This window comes from Heterodontus francisci, chromosome 6 (genome assembly GCF_036365525.1).
Source record: "Heterodontus francisci isolate sHetFra1 chromosome 6, sHetFra1.hap1, whole genome shotgun sequence".
NCBI classification, from domain to species: domain Eukaryota; kingdom Metazoa; phylum Chordata; class Chondrichthyes; order Heterodontiformes; family Heterodontidae; genus Heterodontus; species Heterodontus francisci.
In genome coordinates, this window is record NC_090376.1 from 10,446,629 (window position 1) to 10,459,890 (window position 13,262).

General features: G+C 46.5%; 1 protein-coding gene across 6 annotated transcripts in view; it reads left to right on the forward strand.

Moving 5' to 3' along the window:
* Window positions 1-13,262, forward strand: part of emsy (EMSY transcriptional repressor, BRCA2 interacting) — a 99,054-nt gene that overhangs the window by 64,304 nt on the left and 21,488 nt on the right. For all 6 annotated transcript variants that reach the window (XM_068033096.1, XM_068033099.1, XM_068033101.1 and 3 more), the window contains 2 exons: window positions 4,184-4,339; window positions 12,513-12,679. In XM_068033096.1, coding sequence (XP_067889197.1) covers window positions 4,184-4,339; window positions 12,513-12,679 — 323 coding nt within the window. The remainder of the gene's footprint in view (window positions 1-4,183; window positions 4,340-12,512; window positions 12,680-13,262) is intronic.

A 13,262-nucleotide genomic window follows, 5' to 3' on the forward strand; every position in this document is an offset into this window, starting at 1 on the left:
TCTGGAGCCTGCTTAAAGCGACTCGAGCAAAGACTTTCCCCACTATGCTGAGCAGGGAGATTCCACGGTAGTTGTTGCAGTCACCGCAGTCACCTTTGTTTTTATAGAGGGTATTGGCATCGCGCATGTCCTGAGGTACTGCTCCCTCGTCCCAACACAGGCATAGCAGTTCATGCAGTGCTGAGAGTATAGCAGGCTTGGCACTCTTGATTATTTCAGGGGTAATGCTGTCCTTTCCAGGGGCTTTTCCGCTGGCCAGAGAATCAGTGGCATCACTGAGTTCCGATTTGGTTGGCTGTACGTCCAGCTCATCCATGACTAGTAGAGGCTGGGCTGCATTGAGGGCAGTCTCAGTGACAACATTCTCCCTGGAGTACAGTTCTAGGTAGTGCTCAACCCAGCGGTCCATTTGTTTGCGTTGGTCAGTGATTATGTCCCCTGATTTAGATTTGAGGGGGGCAATCTTCTTGATGGTTGGCCCAAAAGCTCTCTTAATGCCATCATACATTCCTCTGATATTTCCGGTGTTTGAGGCCAGCTGATATGACTGCATAGGTGTTGCCATTAGTCATTTGCGCAGCGCCTGGCTGTTCTTTGTGCAGTGCTTCTGGCTGCTTTAAGTGCCACGGATGTTAACTCGCTGGGGGCTTTCTTGTAGTTCAACAGTGCAGTGCGCTTAGCAGCTATGACAGGTTCCAGCTCTTCATTATGAGATTGAAACCAGTCTGCATTTCTCTTCGCACGTTTGCCGTAGGTGGTCAAAGCTGACTCATAGATGGCGTCTCTGATGTGGGCCCACTTGGTCTCAGCATCCCCTGTGGGAGTGTTTTGAAGGGCTGTTACAAGTGAATTTAGAAATTTTTGTAACAGCTGTGGATGAGAAATTCTGCTCGTGTTGATGCGCGGGTGACCCTTCTGCTTGGAATGAGTCTAACCTTGCTGCACACCAGGGAGTGGTCGGTGTTGCAGTCCGCACTGTGGAAGCTGCGTGTGATTTGAGCACTGTTTAAGGAGGCTCGCCTTGTGACGATGAGGTCTAGCTGGTGCCAACGACGCGATCTTGGGTGCCTCCATGAAACCTGGTGACAGGGTTTAGTGTGAAAGAACGAGTTGGTAATGCAGAGGTTATGATAGGTACACAACTCAAGCAGTCTCTGCCCGTTCTCATTCATCCTTCCAACGCCATAGCGCCCAAGGCAGGAGGGCCATGAGTCATGGTCGGCCCCAACCCTGGCGTTAAGGTCCCCCAGCAGGAATAGGTGTTCGGTGTTGGGAATGCTGCTAATGATATGGAGTTCCTCATAGAACTGGTCTTTAGCTTCAGGTGGGGAGCAGAGTGTTGGAGCATAAATGCTGAGTAAGTGTACTGGGCCAGAGGTGGTGAGCAGTCGGATGGACAGTATGCATTCCGAGCCATTTGAGGGAGGCTCTATCATGCTGAGCAAGGAGTTTCTGATGGCGAAGCCCACTCCATTCTGTCTTGGTTCTTCAGGATCCCTGCCCAGCCAGAAGAAGGTGTAGTCTGGTTCTGCTAGAGATCCACTCGCGGGGAGGCGTGTCTCCTGAAGTGCTGCAATGTCTACATTGAGTCTACTGAGCTCGTTGTTAATGATGGCGGTCTTCTGAGAATCGTTGATTTGTGTAAGGTCTTCCGACAGGCTAAGACACACAGTTCTGACGTTCCAGCTTGCAAAGCGAAGGGATGGTACCTTTCCTTTTTTCATGTTGTTTGGTGCGGTGTTGCTGTCCACCTTTCGGGCAATGACCCTGAGCTCAAGCACCCATTGAAGCAGGTGGACTGTGGTGGGTCAGAACCTTATTGACCGGGGGCTGCCCGGTTTGAGTCAGGCGGTAGCTGTCCAGTGAGGTGCGATGACCTCTCTCACCGACAAAGGCAACCCGTGGCGCCCAATCTCTACGCCAATTTAGCTGGACTTATAACCCGTAACTGCTGCCTTCCGTGTTGTTTCAGTTGCTGTGAGGCAACTATGGAGTGACCTCTCCATGGCGCATGCCTAGGCAAATGTGTGGAGGTTGAGAGTTGCCCAATCGTCAAAACCCCCCCTCTCAACCTTTCTGGTGGGGTCCAAAGGAGTGCAGAGCACGACGTTTGGCACCGGTATGGCTGCAGGAACTGCCGGAAACATGCCAAAGGTGACACATGACCGCCTACGGGGTTCCACTCCGGATTTTCTGTTCGGGTTTACTCCCTTAGCCTTGGTCTCTCCCGAGATGCCCACAAGGCAGTGGGGTTGTTAGGGCCCCTACACAGGTGTAGGATGATGCCGGTGGGAGGAGGGGGTGCAAGGGGAAGGGGCGGAAGGAAGGGGGTGCGAGGGGGAGCTGGGAAGGGGGCTGTAAGGGGGTAGTGGGGGTGCAGGGGGAAGATGGTGCGGGGGGCGGCTGGGAAGGGGTTTTGAGGGGGGTGCGGTGGGGGGGGTGCGTGAGCTGAGAGAGTGGACCGGGGAAGGGGAGAGGGGGTGGGGAGAGGGGGTGCAGGTAATAAGCCATTTCCTCAGTTCCCAGCATCAACGCCTGGAAATCTCCTCCGCGTCCTTCGGGAGGTGAGCGACATCCTCGTGCGCTGGTACCAGCATTGCCGACAGTGCGCTGCAGATGCTCTCCGAGCCATCTCCCGCGGGCGTTTTGAAATTGCGGCCGAGGAGCCGTTTGTGGATTTTTGGGTGTTCAGGGCACCTTTTCACAAGGCTTCCCTAGGGTCCCTGCTCCTCCTCCTCTTCAATGGACTTACCGCACGCCATGGCCGCGGACATTCTGGACGGTGAAGACAGCAGGATTGGAGATCAATGTATCACCAGCTGTACTTTTCAGTTTCATCCGGACTGCGATCAATTTGGTTGAGAAAACAAAGAGCAGGTATGGCTTGGGGAGGGCAGTGGGCCCAGGTAACATAAACTAGCTGTTAGCTTGTAGTTAGGGCTAAAATGAACTGTTTAAGAAACCAGGGGAGTTTAAACAGTTTAAGAGGGTAGATTTGGGGGAGAAAACACTAAGAATGAGAGCAGATGGTCATAGATAGATTTGAACAGCTAGGGAGCTTACAGCCCAGGAGCCATCTTACCTCTATTACCTTAACTCCAGGAATGGCTTTATTACTTAAAATATGTACCACTAGAAGTTGTTTGTACCTTGACAAAAAGGACAGAATGTTGGAAATAGATGATGGCTTCTGTTCTATTTCAAGTAAGTAGCCTGACCTACATTGCCAATGATTGATTTGTGAGTAATTTGTTGGAGTATCTCAATTATTTTGCAGCACAGGTCATTTGTCAATTGTGTAAGTGCCAGTTCTTGCTGCAGCAATCTAAAACTAATCCTACTGCCCTTCTTGCTGTCTCACCGTAGCCTTGTATTTTCCTGTTTTGAATATTCAGTTTTTTCTTAAAAGATGCAATGGTTTCTGCCTCAACCACTTCCTTTAGCAAAGCATTCCATGCTCCAGCAGCATTCTGTATAAAGAAACTTCTCCGAACCTTTCTCCTCTTGATAATTTTAAATTGATGAACCATTGTCACTAACTTCCTAAACAGAGGAAGGAGTCTTCAGATTCACCTTACTAAAACCTTTCCCAATTTGAAAACCTTTATTAAATCTTCTTACAGTCTTCTTTGCTGCAGTGAAAGTTGTCCCAGCATCTCAAGTTTGTCCTTTATAAGTATAGTTTCCCATCCCTAGTGTCACTATGGAAAATCTGTGCTCTGTATTCTCTATGGCTTGAATGCCCTTACTTTAATAGGGTGCCTAAAAGTATACAAACTGTGACTTTCCCATCGCTTTATACAAATTTATTGTATAATTGTTGCGTATTTACTTTTTTAACTCCAACCCCGTGACTTTATCTCCTTGTACTTTCATGAGTGTGTGTTTAATCAATCTCTGCCCCCCGCCCCCAATACACACACACATTGCAGCAGACGTCAGTGGATAGCCATCTGTAGTGGTCTTTGGTCTGCTCTGACTCAGCTGACCTGACCTGGTGTGAAGAAATCAGCCAATCCGCTCGAGATTGCTATCCAGTAACTCCTGCTGAAATGTTTACACGTGCAATCTTTGATTTAACGCACACGACTTTTGAGAAGTTTGTTTGAATCGATCTTAATGTGGAACCAAGTGGGCTGATGGAAATGATTTTAGGCGATTTCTTCTTTTGTACTTGGTATAGGAAAAGAGAAGCTGGAGTCTAAATCTCGGCAGCCCACTATTGACCTCAGTCAGATGGCAGTCCCAATCCAAATGACACAGGAAAAGAGACAGTCACCAGAAAGTCCGGCCATCACTGCACTCGACTCGGAGCTGGCTTCTGAGTACTTCAGCTCTGGTAAGTATCCTCCCAAGGTGGCTTGAGTTTAAAAGAAAGCAAGTTTATGAAATTCCAGTTACATGCTGAGATACTAAAGGGAGATTTATTTTTGATTTTTTTTTAAGTAATTGGAGTCTCAAAAGCATTCTCTTTCAGTCACCACCTGCAATTTCGCACCAGTAGGTCACAGAGCCTGAGAGGCTTAGAAACTTTGTAAGCTGATCTAGTGCCAGTTTATAATAGATTTACTGTGATAATGTGGACACTTAATATCTGTTCTTTGTTGCTAATCCAGTTTTAGCCCATTTATGTTACCCTTTAGGTTCCTTTGAGGTGTGTGCCACAATTAGTCTTGGCTCCTCTAGCTTGAGGAGCAGTGGAACAGCAGAAAGATCTATTGATTGGCATCCACTGGCACCTGCTTAAAAAAAATTTGGGCAATACGGGCATTGGGTGACAGAGTCGGGTTCAACTGTGAAGGCTTCCATAGTCGAAGGGCCTGCAAACATTAACTGTCTAAAATTTGCCAATGCTAAATGGCTATCCAGGTGAAGTGCTGTAAGGTGAGCAGCGACCTTGTTGCATGTGCCACTGCCTTCAGGACGAAAAATTGCAGAGTGAGAAGGAATAGAAAATTATTTAAAAGCTCAGTTGATTTGTATTTAATGTAGAGTGAATCCAGTTTTATAGTGGCAGTGTGATCCGATCCATTTTGCTGCCAACTCGTCTCCCTTGTGTGTTCTGAAGCATTGCAGTACAGAATCCTCACAGACTTGCCAAAGGAGCATTCCTTGTGAGAAGCAAGCTTGCTGAATATTTAACCCTTTAGGGATTACAGTAACAATAGCTATCCAAGGTGACACTTTTCTGAATAATATGTGAAGAGGGCATTGGACTGTCCATCAAACACTTTTTTTTTGTTCTCTCTGATGTAGTTATTAGCAGTAACTCCTATGTGTAAGTAAGATTCTACAACTTGGTCGAGTTTAAAAAGTCAGCTAGCTTGAGGCCAGTTATTTTCCGATTTCCAGTAAAGGCAAAAGAAACTCGGCTTGCGACTAACCCCAGTGTCTTTATCCTTTCATTTCCAAACTTTCTTTATTTCTCTTTTATTACTTGCTGCATTTTGTCCTTTATTGGATCATTTCCTCTGGGGAAACAGTCTTTGGTGAGTGAAATCAGACAAATAGCTCAGTGTTTTAAAAGAAAAAAAAATCCCATTGGACTAAATCTCAATATATTTTATACATAGTGGGCAGTGAAGGGGATGAGGCATTACTTTTAAAAAGGCATGGGACAGACATTGAGTGCGTCAGTATAGGAATATATGTGAGAGCCGTACAAGATTTTTGGGAAACGTGCAGGGAAAAGGCAAAGGGGAGACCTGGGCAGAAATGGAGATGCAGACACTAAAATGAGCATAGCTCGTGAGTTGTAAGCAGACAGCGAGTGGCAGGCAAAGACATAGATGAACACGAACGAGAGTGGGAAAGAGGCAGAAAATTACACGAAGATATTTTTATTGTCATGGAAATTTTTAAGTGATCGAGGTTTAAGTTGATGAATCTCGGTAATTGGTCTGCAATTTGGAATATAAGGGGCTGAATTTTGTTGAGCTCCCGATTTTTGGCTCTGTGGCAGGGGGCGGAGGATCGCAGGGACAGCGGCCTGCCATGGAACCCGATGCCAGAATTGCCAGACTTGATCTTCCTGGCAGCGGCAAGGCTCTGTGGTGGCCCCCTTGCCGCTCAGCGACAGGACCTGACTTTAAATATTAAAATTAGCTTTATGCATGCATTTAAATCCAATTCCCCGCGATCTTACTTTCAGATCCGGATCTTCAGTGCGATGAGCGGCACTCGTGCCTTCACTTTCCCGTCCAGGGAAATCTACTGCCACCGAGGTGGGAAGGGGAGATCAGAGCATTTTTAGTGTAGTGTGGGCCAGAGGGGGAGGGAATGGGGTCAGCTCTGCAATTTTAGTGTTTGGGGGGTGGGGGAGGGGGGGGTGCGGAGGGGTGATTTTTGTGCAGTTGTGAGAGGGGAGAAGGGGTCAACTCTTCAATTTCTGTGTATTGGGAGGAACGGGCCAAACATTTATTTTTAGTGTAGTGAGTGGTGGGGCAACTCTGCATTCTCTGAACAGGGCTGGCAGCCCTTTAAAAATGGTGTCAGCGACTGCGCAGAGACAGTTGACGCCGTTCATGGCGTCACCGAGGCCACCCCCATCATGTGATTGGGTGGGAGCGGCAGCCCTGCGCAGAAGATCGTGGCGATCTGGGCTGCCATTTTTTTGCGACAGGGAAGTAAAATCCAGCCCAGTTTTCCTGGTCATTTTTTCAAAAGCCTCCAGGTGGCAGCATTTCGGTAGTTTTAGGGGCAGCTCTGGAGTAGGAAGCTGACATTAGAAAGTCCAGCCCAGCCACTATATATATATATATATATATATATATGTGTGTGTGTTTGGCGGGGGGGGGGGGGGGCGCGTAGGAGAAAATGCTTCTGCAGCAAGTGTGGAAAACTTGCATATTGGGTATTGATTGGAATTTTACATGCATGTGAAAAGGAAAATTGACGCAGCATTCAGTGATTTGCACTTGTGTGCCTTGAATTCTCACTTGTCATCATCAGATATTTGTAATTTTTGTTTACTATTCCCTTTGACACTGCCTGCCCTTTTTACACAAACAAACTGACAAACTATAGATCTATGTATGTTAGAGCAGAACTTAAACACTTGCATTTGTTTCCGTTATTTTAGTAATTGAGAACTGAAGCCAGCAAATTCTCACTAGCTGTAAGATTTTGGAAGTCTGCCTTTTGCTTGCTCACAACTATCTACTAAACTAGCATGCTTCTCCTTGGGTTATATGTAAAAGCGGTTCAGGGGAAACGTTCTTATTTAATTACAGGCCAGTTTAGGGTACTTTTCAGGTGTTGATTGTGTGCCTGCTTTAACGTTTAAGCTGTGTTGTTACAAAGACGGTAGTGGTGCAGCTTCAAATGAGTCAGTCCACATTTATCCTATGGTCTGTCTGTGGTGATGTGCACCAGAACTTGGCTGGGACACGAACAGCCTGGCACAGGGACTCTATGGATTGGCTTTTGTGGTCTGACTGGCTTCTTGTTCAATTCAGTACCAGATAATGTTTTCAACTACCTGCAGTCACCCTGTGCTGCAGTTAACCACTGCATCTGCACTAAATTCCTGCAACCTACCTCTTGAGAAAGCTAAAGTGTCGATTCTGAGGTAGAGAGGTTTCTGAGCCAGAAAACAGCAATAAAATGAAAAAACCAAGTAATACTATTCTCTATAGCCTATTTTGTAACACAGCCAGTTGTGAATCATGGTGGACAATTAAACAAGTAACTGGAGGAGGAGGCACCCACAAATATCCCCATTCTCAATGATGGGGATGCCCAGCACATCAGTGCAAAAGATAAGGCTGAAGCATTTGCAACAATCTTCAGCCAGAAGGACTGAGTAGATGATCCATGTCTGCCTCCTCCTAAAGTGCCCAGCATCACAGATGCTAGTCTTCAGCCAATTCTATTCACTCCACGTGATATCAAGAAATGACTGAAGGCACTGGATATTGCAAAGGCTATGGGCCCTGACAACATTTCGGCAATAGTACTGAAGACCTGTGCTCCAGAACTAGCCGCTGGCATCTACTCGGCGATGTGGAAAATTGCCCAGATATGTCATGTACACAAAAAGCAGGACAAGACCGCCCCATCATTCCACTCTCGATTGTCAGTAAAGTGACGGAAGGTGTCATCAACAGTGCTATAAAGCGGCACTTGCTTAGCAATAATTTGCTCAGTGACGCTCAATTTGGGTTCCGCCAGGGCTACTCAGCCCTGGGCGGCACAGTGGCGCAGTGGTTAGCACTACAGCCTCACAGCTCCAGGGACCCGGGTTCGATTCTGGGTACTGCCTGTGTGGAGTTTGCAAGTTCTCCCTGTGTCTGCGTGGGTTTTCTCCAGGTGCTCCGGTTTCCTCCCACAAGCCAAAAGACTTGCAGGTTGGTAGGTAAATTGGCCATTATAAATTGTCACTAGTATAGGTAGGTGGTAGGGAAATATAGGGACAGGTGGGGATGTTTGGTAGGAATATGGGATTAGTGTAGGATTAGTATAAATGGGTGGTTGATGGTCGGCACAGACTCGTTGGGCTGAAGGGCCTGTTTCAGTGCTGTATCTCTAATCTAATCAGCTCCTGACATCATTACAGGCTTGGTTCAAACATGGACAAAAGAAGTGAGGTGAGAGTTGCTGCCCTTGACATCAAGGCAGCATTTGACAAAGTCTGGCATCAAGGAGCTTGAGGGCAGGCGTGGACATAATGGGCCGAAGTAAAGCATGGCTACCCGACCCGAACCCGACAAGATCCGACGTCGTGTGCAGTTCGGTTTGGGTCGGGTCAGGCATTTGGGATTGGCTCGGGTCGGACTGGATGTGGACACAGTGCTGCTTTGCTCAGGGAGGGAAGTAATCTTCAAAATTAATTTTATTAGGGTGGTTGGGTCGGGCGCGGGAAAAAATCAAAGGACTCTGGCCCGGGCCGGGTTCGGGTTGGATGTGGTTGGGTCGGGTTTCAACTTCATACCAGAGCAGGCCTTTAGCCCAAAGGGCCTATTTCTGTGCTGTATAACTGTATGACTCTAAGGAGCCCTAGCAAAACTGGAGTCAATGGGAATCAGGGGGAAAATTCCCTGCTGGTTGGAGTCATACCTAGTGCAAAGGAAGATGGTTGTGGTTGTTGGAGGTCAATAATCTCAGCTCCAGGACATCACTGCAGGAGTTCCCCAGAGTAGTGTCCTAGGCCAAACCATCTTCAGCAGCTCCATCAATGACCTTCCCTCCATCATAAGATCAGAAGTGGGGATGTTCGCTGATGATTGCACAATGTTCAGCACCATTCATGACTCAACAGATACTGAAGCAGTCCGCGTAGAAATGAAGCAAGACCTGGACAATATCCAGGCTTGGGCTGATAAGTGACAACTAACATTCGTGCCGCACAAGTGCCAGGCAATGATTATTTCAGACAAGAGAAAATCTAAACATCTCCCCATGACATTCAATGGCATTACAATCGCTGAATCCCCCACTATCAACATTGACCAGAAACTGAACTGGAGTAGCCATATAAATACCGTGGCTACACCACCAGGTCAGAGGCTAGGAATCCTGCAGTGAGTAACTCACCTCCCGACTCCCCAATGCCTGCCCACTATCTACAGGGCACAAGTCAAGAGTGTGATGGAATATTCTCCACTTGCCTGGATGGGTGCAGCTCCAACAACACTCGAGAAGCTCAAGGTGCCAGCTTGATTTGCACCCCATCTACAGACATTCACTCCCTCCACCACCAACGCACAGTGGCAGCAGTGTGTACCATCTACAAGATGCGCTGCAGCAACTCTCCAAAGCTCCTTAGCCAGCGCCTTCCAAACCAGTGACCTCTACCCTCGAAGGACAAGGGCAGCAGATGCATGGAAATACCACCACCTGCAAGTTCCCCTCCAAGCCATACACTATCCTGACTTGGAACTATATTGCTATTCCTTCACTGTTGCATACTTAGCCCACCTGGACTGCAGTGGTTCAAGAAGGCAGCTCACCACCAATTCTCAAGTGCAATTAGGGATGGGCAATAAATGCTGTCCTAGCCAGCAATGCCCACATCCCATGACTGAAAATTACACTCACCAGGGAAGTGGTACTGAACAAATTGTTGGAGCTGCGGGCTGACAAGTCCCCAGGTCCTGATGGACATCATCATAGGGTCTTAAAAGAAGTGGCTAGTGAGATAGCTGGTGCCTTAGTTTTAATTTTCCAAAATTCCCAAGATTCAGAGAAGTTTCCATTAGATTGGAAAATAGCAAATGTAACTCCTTTATTCAAAAAGGGATGGAGACAGAAAGCAGGAAACTACAGGCCAGTTAGCTTAACATCTGTTTTAGGGAAAATGTCAGAAGCTATTATTAAAGATGTTATAGCAGGGCATTTAGAAAAATCAGGCAGAGTCAACATGGTTTTGTGAAAGAGAAATCATGTTTAACCAATTTATTGGAGTTCTTTGAGGAATTACATGTGCTCTGGATAAAGGGGAACCAGTGGATGTACTGTACTTAGATTTCCAGGAGGCATTTGGTAAGGTGCCACATCAAAGGTTATTGCAGAAAATAAAAGCTCCTGGTGTAGGGGGTAACATATTGGCATGGATAGAAGATTGGCTAGCTAATAGAAAACAGAGTAGGCATAAATGGGTCATTTTCTGGTTGGCAAGATGTAACGAGCGGTGTGCCACAGGGATCTGTGCTGGGGCTTCAACTTTTTACAATTTATATAAATGATTTAAATGAAGGGACCGAAGGTATGGTTGCTAAATTAGCCGATGGCACAAAGATAGGTAGGAAAGTAAGAAGTGAAGAGGACATAAGGAGGCTACAAAGCGATATGGATAGGTTAAGTGAGTGGGCAAAGACCTGGCAAATGGTCTGTAATGTGGGAAATTGTCCACTTTGGCAGGAAGAATGAAAAAGTATATTATCTAAATGGTGAGAGATTGCAGAGCTCTGAGATGCAGAGGGATCTGGGTGTCCTAGTGCATGAATCGCAAAAGGTTAGTATGCAGGCACAGCACGTTATTAGGAAAGCTAATTGAATGTTATCGTTTATTATGAGGGGAAATCAATACAAAAGTAGGGAGGTTATGCTTCAGCTATACAGGGCATTGTTGAGACCACATCTAGAGTACTGTGTACAGTATTGGTCTCCTTATTTAAGGAAGGATGTAAATGCGTTGGCAGTACAGCGAAGGTCTACTGGACTAATACCTGGAATAGACGGGCTGTCTTACGAGGAAAGGTTAGACAGGCTAGGCTTGTATCCAATGGAATTAAGAAGAGTAAGAGGCGATGTCATAGAAACATAGAAAATAGGAGCAGGAGGCCCCTTGGGGCCTGTTCCGCCATTCAAAAAAGATCATAGCTGATTGTCTAATTCAGTACCCGGTTCTCGCTTTCTCCCCATATCCCTTGATCCCTTTAGCATTAAGAAATATATCTATCTCCTTGAATATATTTAATGACTTGGCCTCCACTGCCTTCTGTGGTAGAGAATTCCACAGGTTCACCACCCTCTGAGTGAAGAAATTTCTCCTCATCTCTGTTCTAAATGACATACCCCATATCGGGTGAGGACACAATCAGGTGTGACCCCCCCCCCCCTGGCCAACCTATCAAAAACCTGTCTGCACACCATTGAGCTTCATGTAGGAATAATTGATCACTTGGGTGTGGTATCAGAGAATCCTGAGACTGTGACCCCTGGTTCTGGAATCCCTAGCCATCGGGAACATCCTCCATTGAAACATATAAGATCCTGAAGGGTCTTGACAGGGTGATTGTGAAAAGGATGTTTCCCCTTGTGGGAGAATCTAGAACTAGCAGTCACTGTTTAAAAATAAGGGTCACCCATTTAAGACAGAGATGAGGAGAAACTTTTTCTCTCAGAGGGTCATGAGTCTTTGGAATTCTCTTCCTCAAAAGGCAGTGGAAGCAGAGTCTTTGAATATGTTTAAGGCAGAGGTGGTTAAATCCTTGATAAGCAAGGGGGTGGAAGTTTATCAGGGGTAGGTGGAAATGTGGAGTAATCCATTCAGCCATGAACTTACTGAATGGCGGAGCAGGCTCGAAGGGCCAAGTGGTCTACTCCTGCTCCTAATTCCTATGTTCGTATGTTTAAAAAAAAAACACATCATTGGTGCCAGTGTTGGAAATTGAGCCAGGAATGCGACATGCATATTGGTCCGTTAGCTTTTAGAAGTCTATCACTTTTGTTAACTCGATGTAAAAGTCCATGGAAACAGTGGATTTTTATTAAATAAAGTAGAAACAAGCTGGAAGCTCTTGTTGCCCATTTTCTTTTTGTAAATTCTGTCTGTCAGCAGTATCGTGTTGCTAGGGGTACGGGATGGTGTTGGAATATATCTTCGCTCAGAATGAGGGATGAGAATGACAGGAAGGGAAGGTTGCACTTTGATTTAGTAGCAGGCCTTTCATTTTCTTCTAGCTTCATTTGCGCACACACACACACTTGTGCAATTTTGCTCTTCACGGTTTTATAGTTCATCTCTCGCACATACTTCTATTAATGACCACGCATCCTTTTTAACATAGGAAAAAATATCAAACCGGCAGTGTCCAGTTCGAGTGTTGGTTCTGGCGAAGTGGCACTGACGTCACTTTTACCAAGTGGTCAGCAGCAGCAGATGACACAGCCTCCTGCAGTGATGAAATCAGTCCCAGTATCATCGGCGATTGCAGTCACACACATCCTACAGCAGGTAATTACTTGGCTCAGATAATGCACCTAGTCTGTTTATAAATAGCACTGCCAGTGGAATTAGTAAATTATATATAGGGAATTTATTAGCTGTAATAGAGGGCACCCCTTGCAGGTGGAGTGTGGAAGCTGGTAGATAATAGAGAGCTCCATGGTTGCACTGGGTTTCGCCTTTCTGAATTTTGGCTGGCTCTTCCCATCCCCTGTTTCAACCCTCTGCGCCAGCACTCCTCACCATTGTTCTTGCTGCAGGAGCAGAGACGATCAACTGGTGCCAGCATTGCTGCTCAGCTGCACTGTTGGCTTGGAGCTCTCACACTTGGTACTCCAGTTGCTGGATCAGCCATAGGCTCAAAGGAGTCGGCAAAAATGTCTCCTGGATCAAGCTGCAGAGGTTAGTGCTCAGGACATCACATACTCTGCTCCAGTGACATCTTAGTAGCCTCCACGGAAATCAGCACTTGGGAGCTGCTGACTTTAAAGTCTAAGGCAGTAGAATTCTACAATTGCTCCTCTTATAGAGAGGAAAATCAGCCAAGCTTTCCACTCCTGATTGCTATTCATCAAATATAGGGAGTGTGATG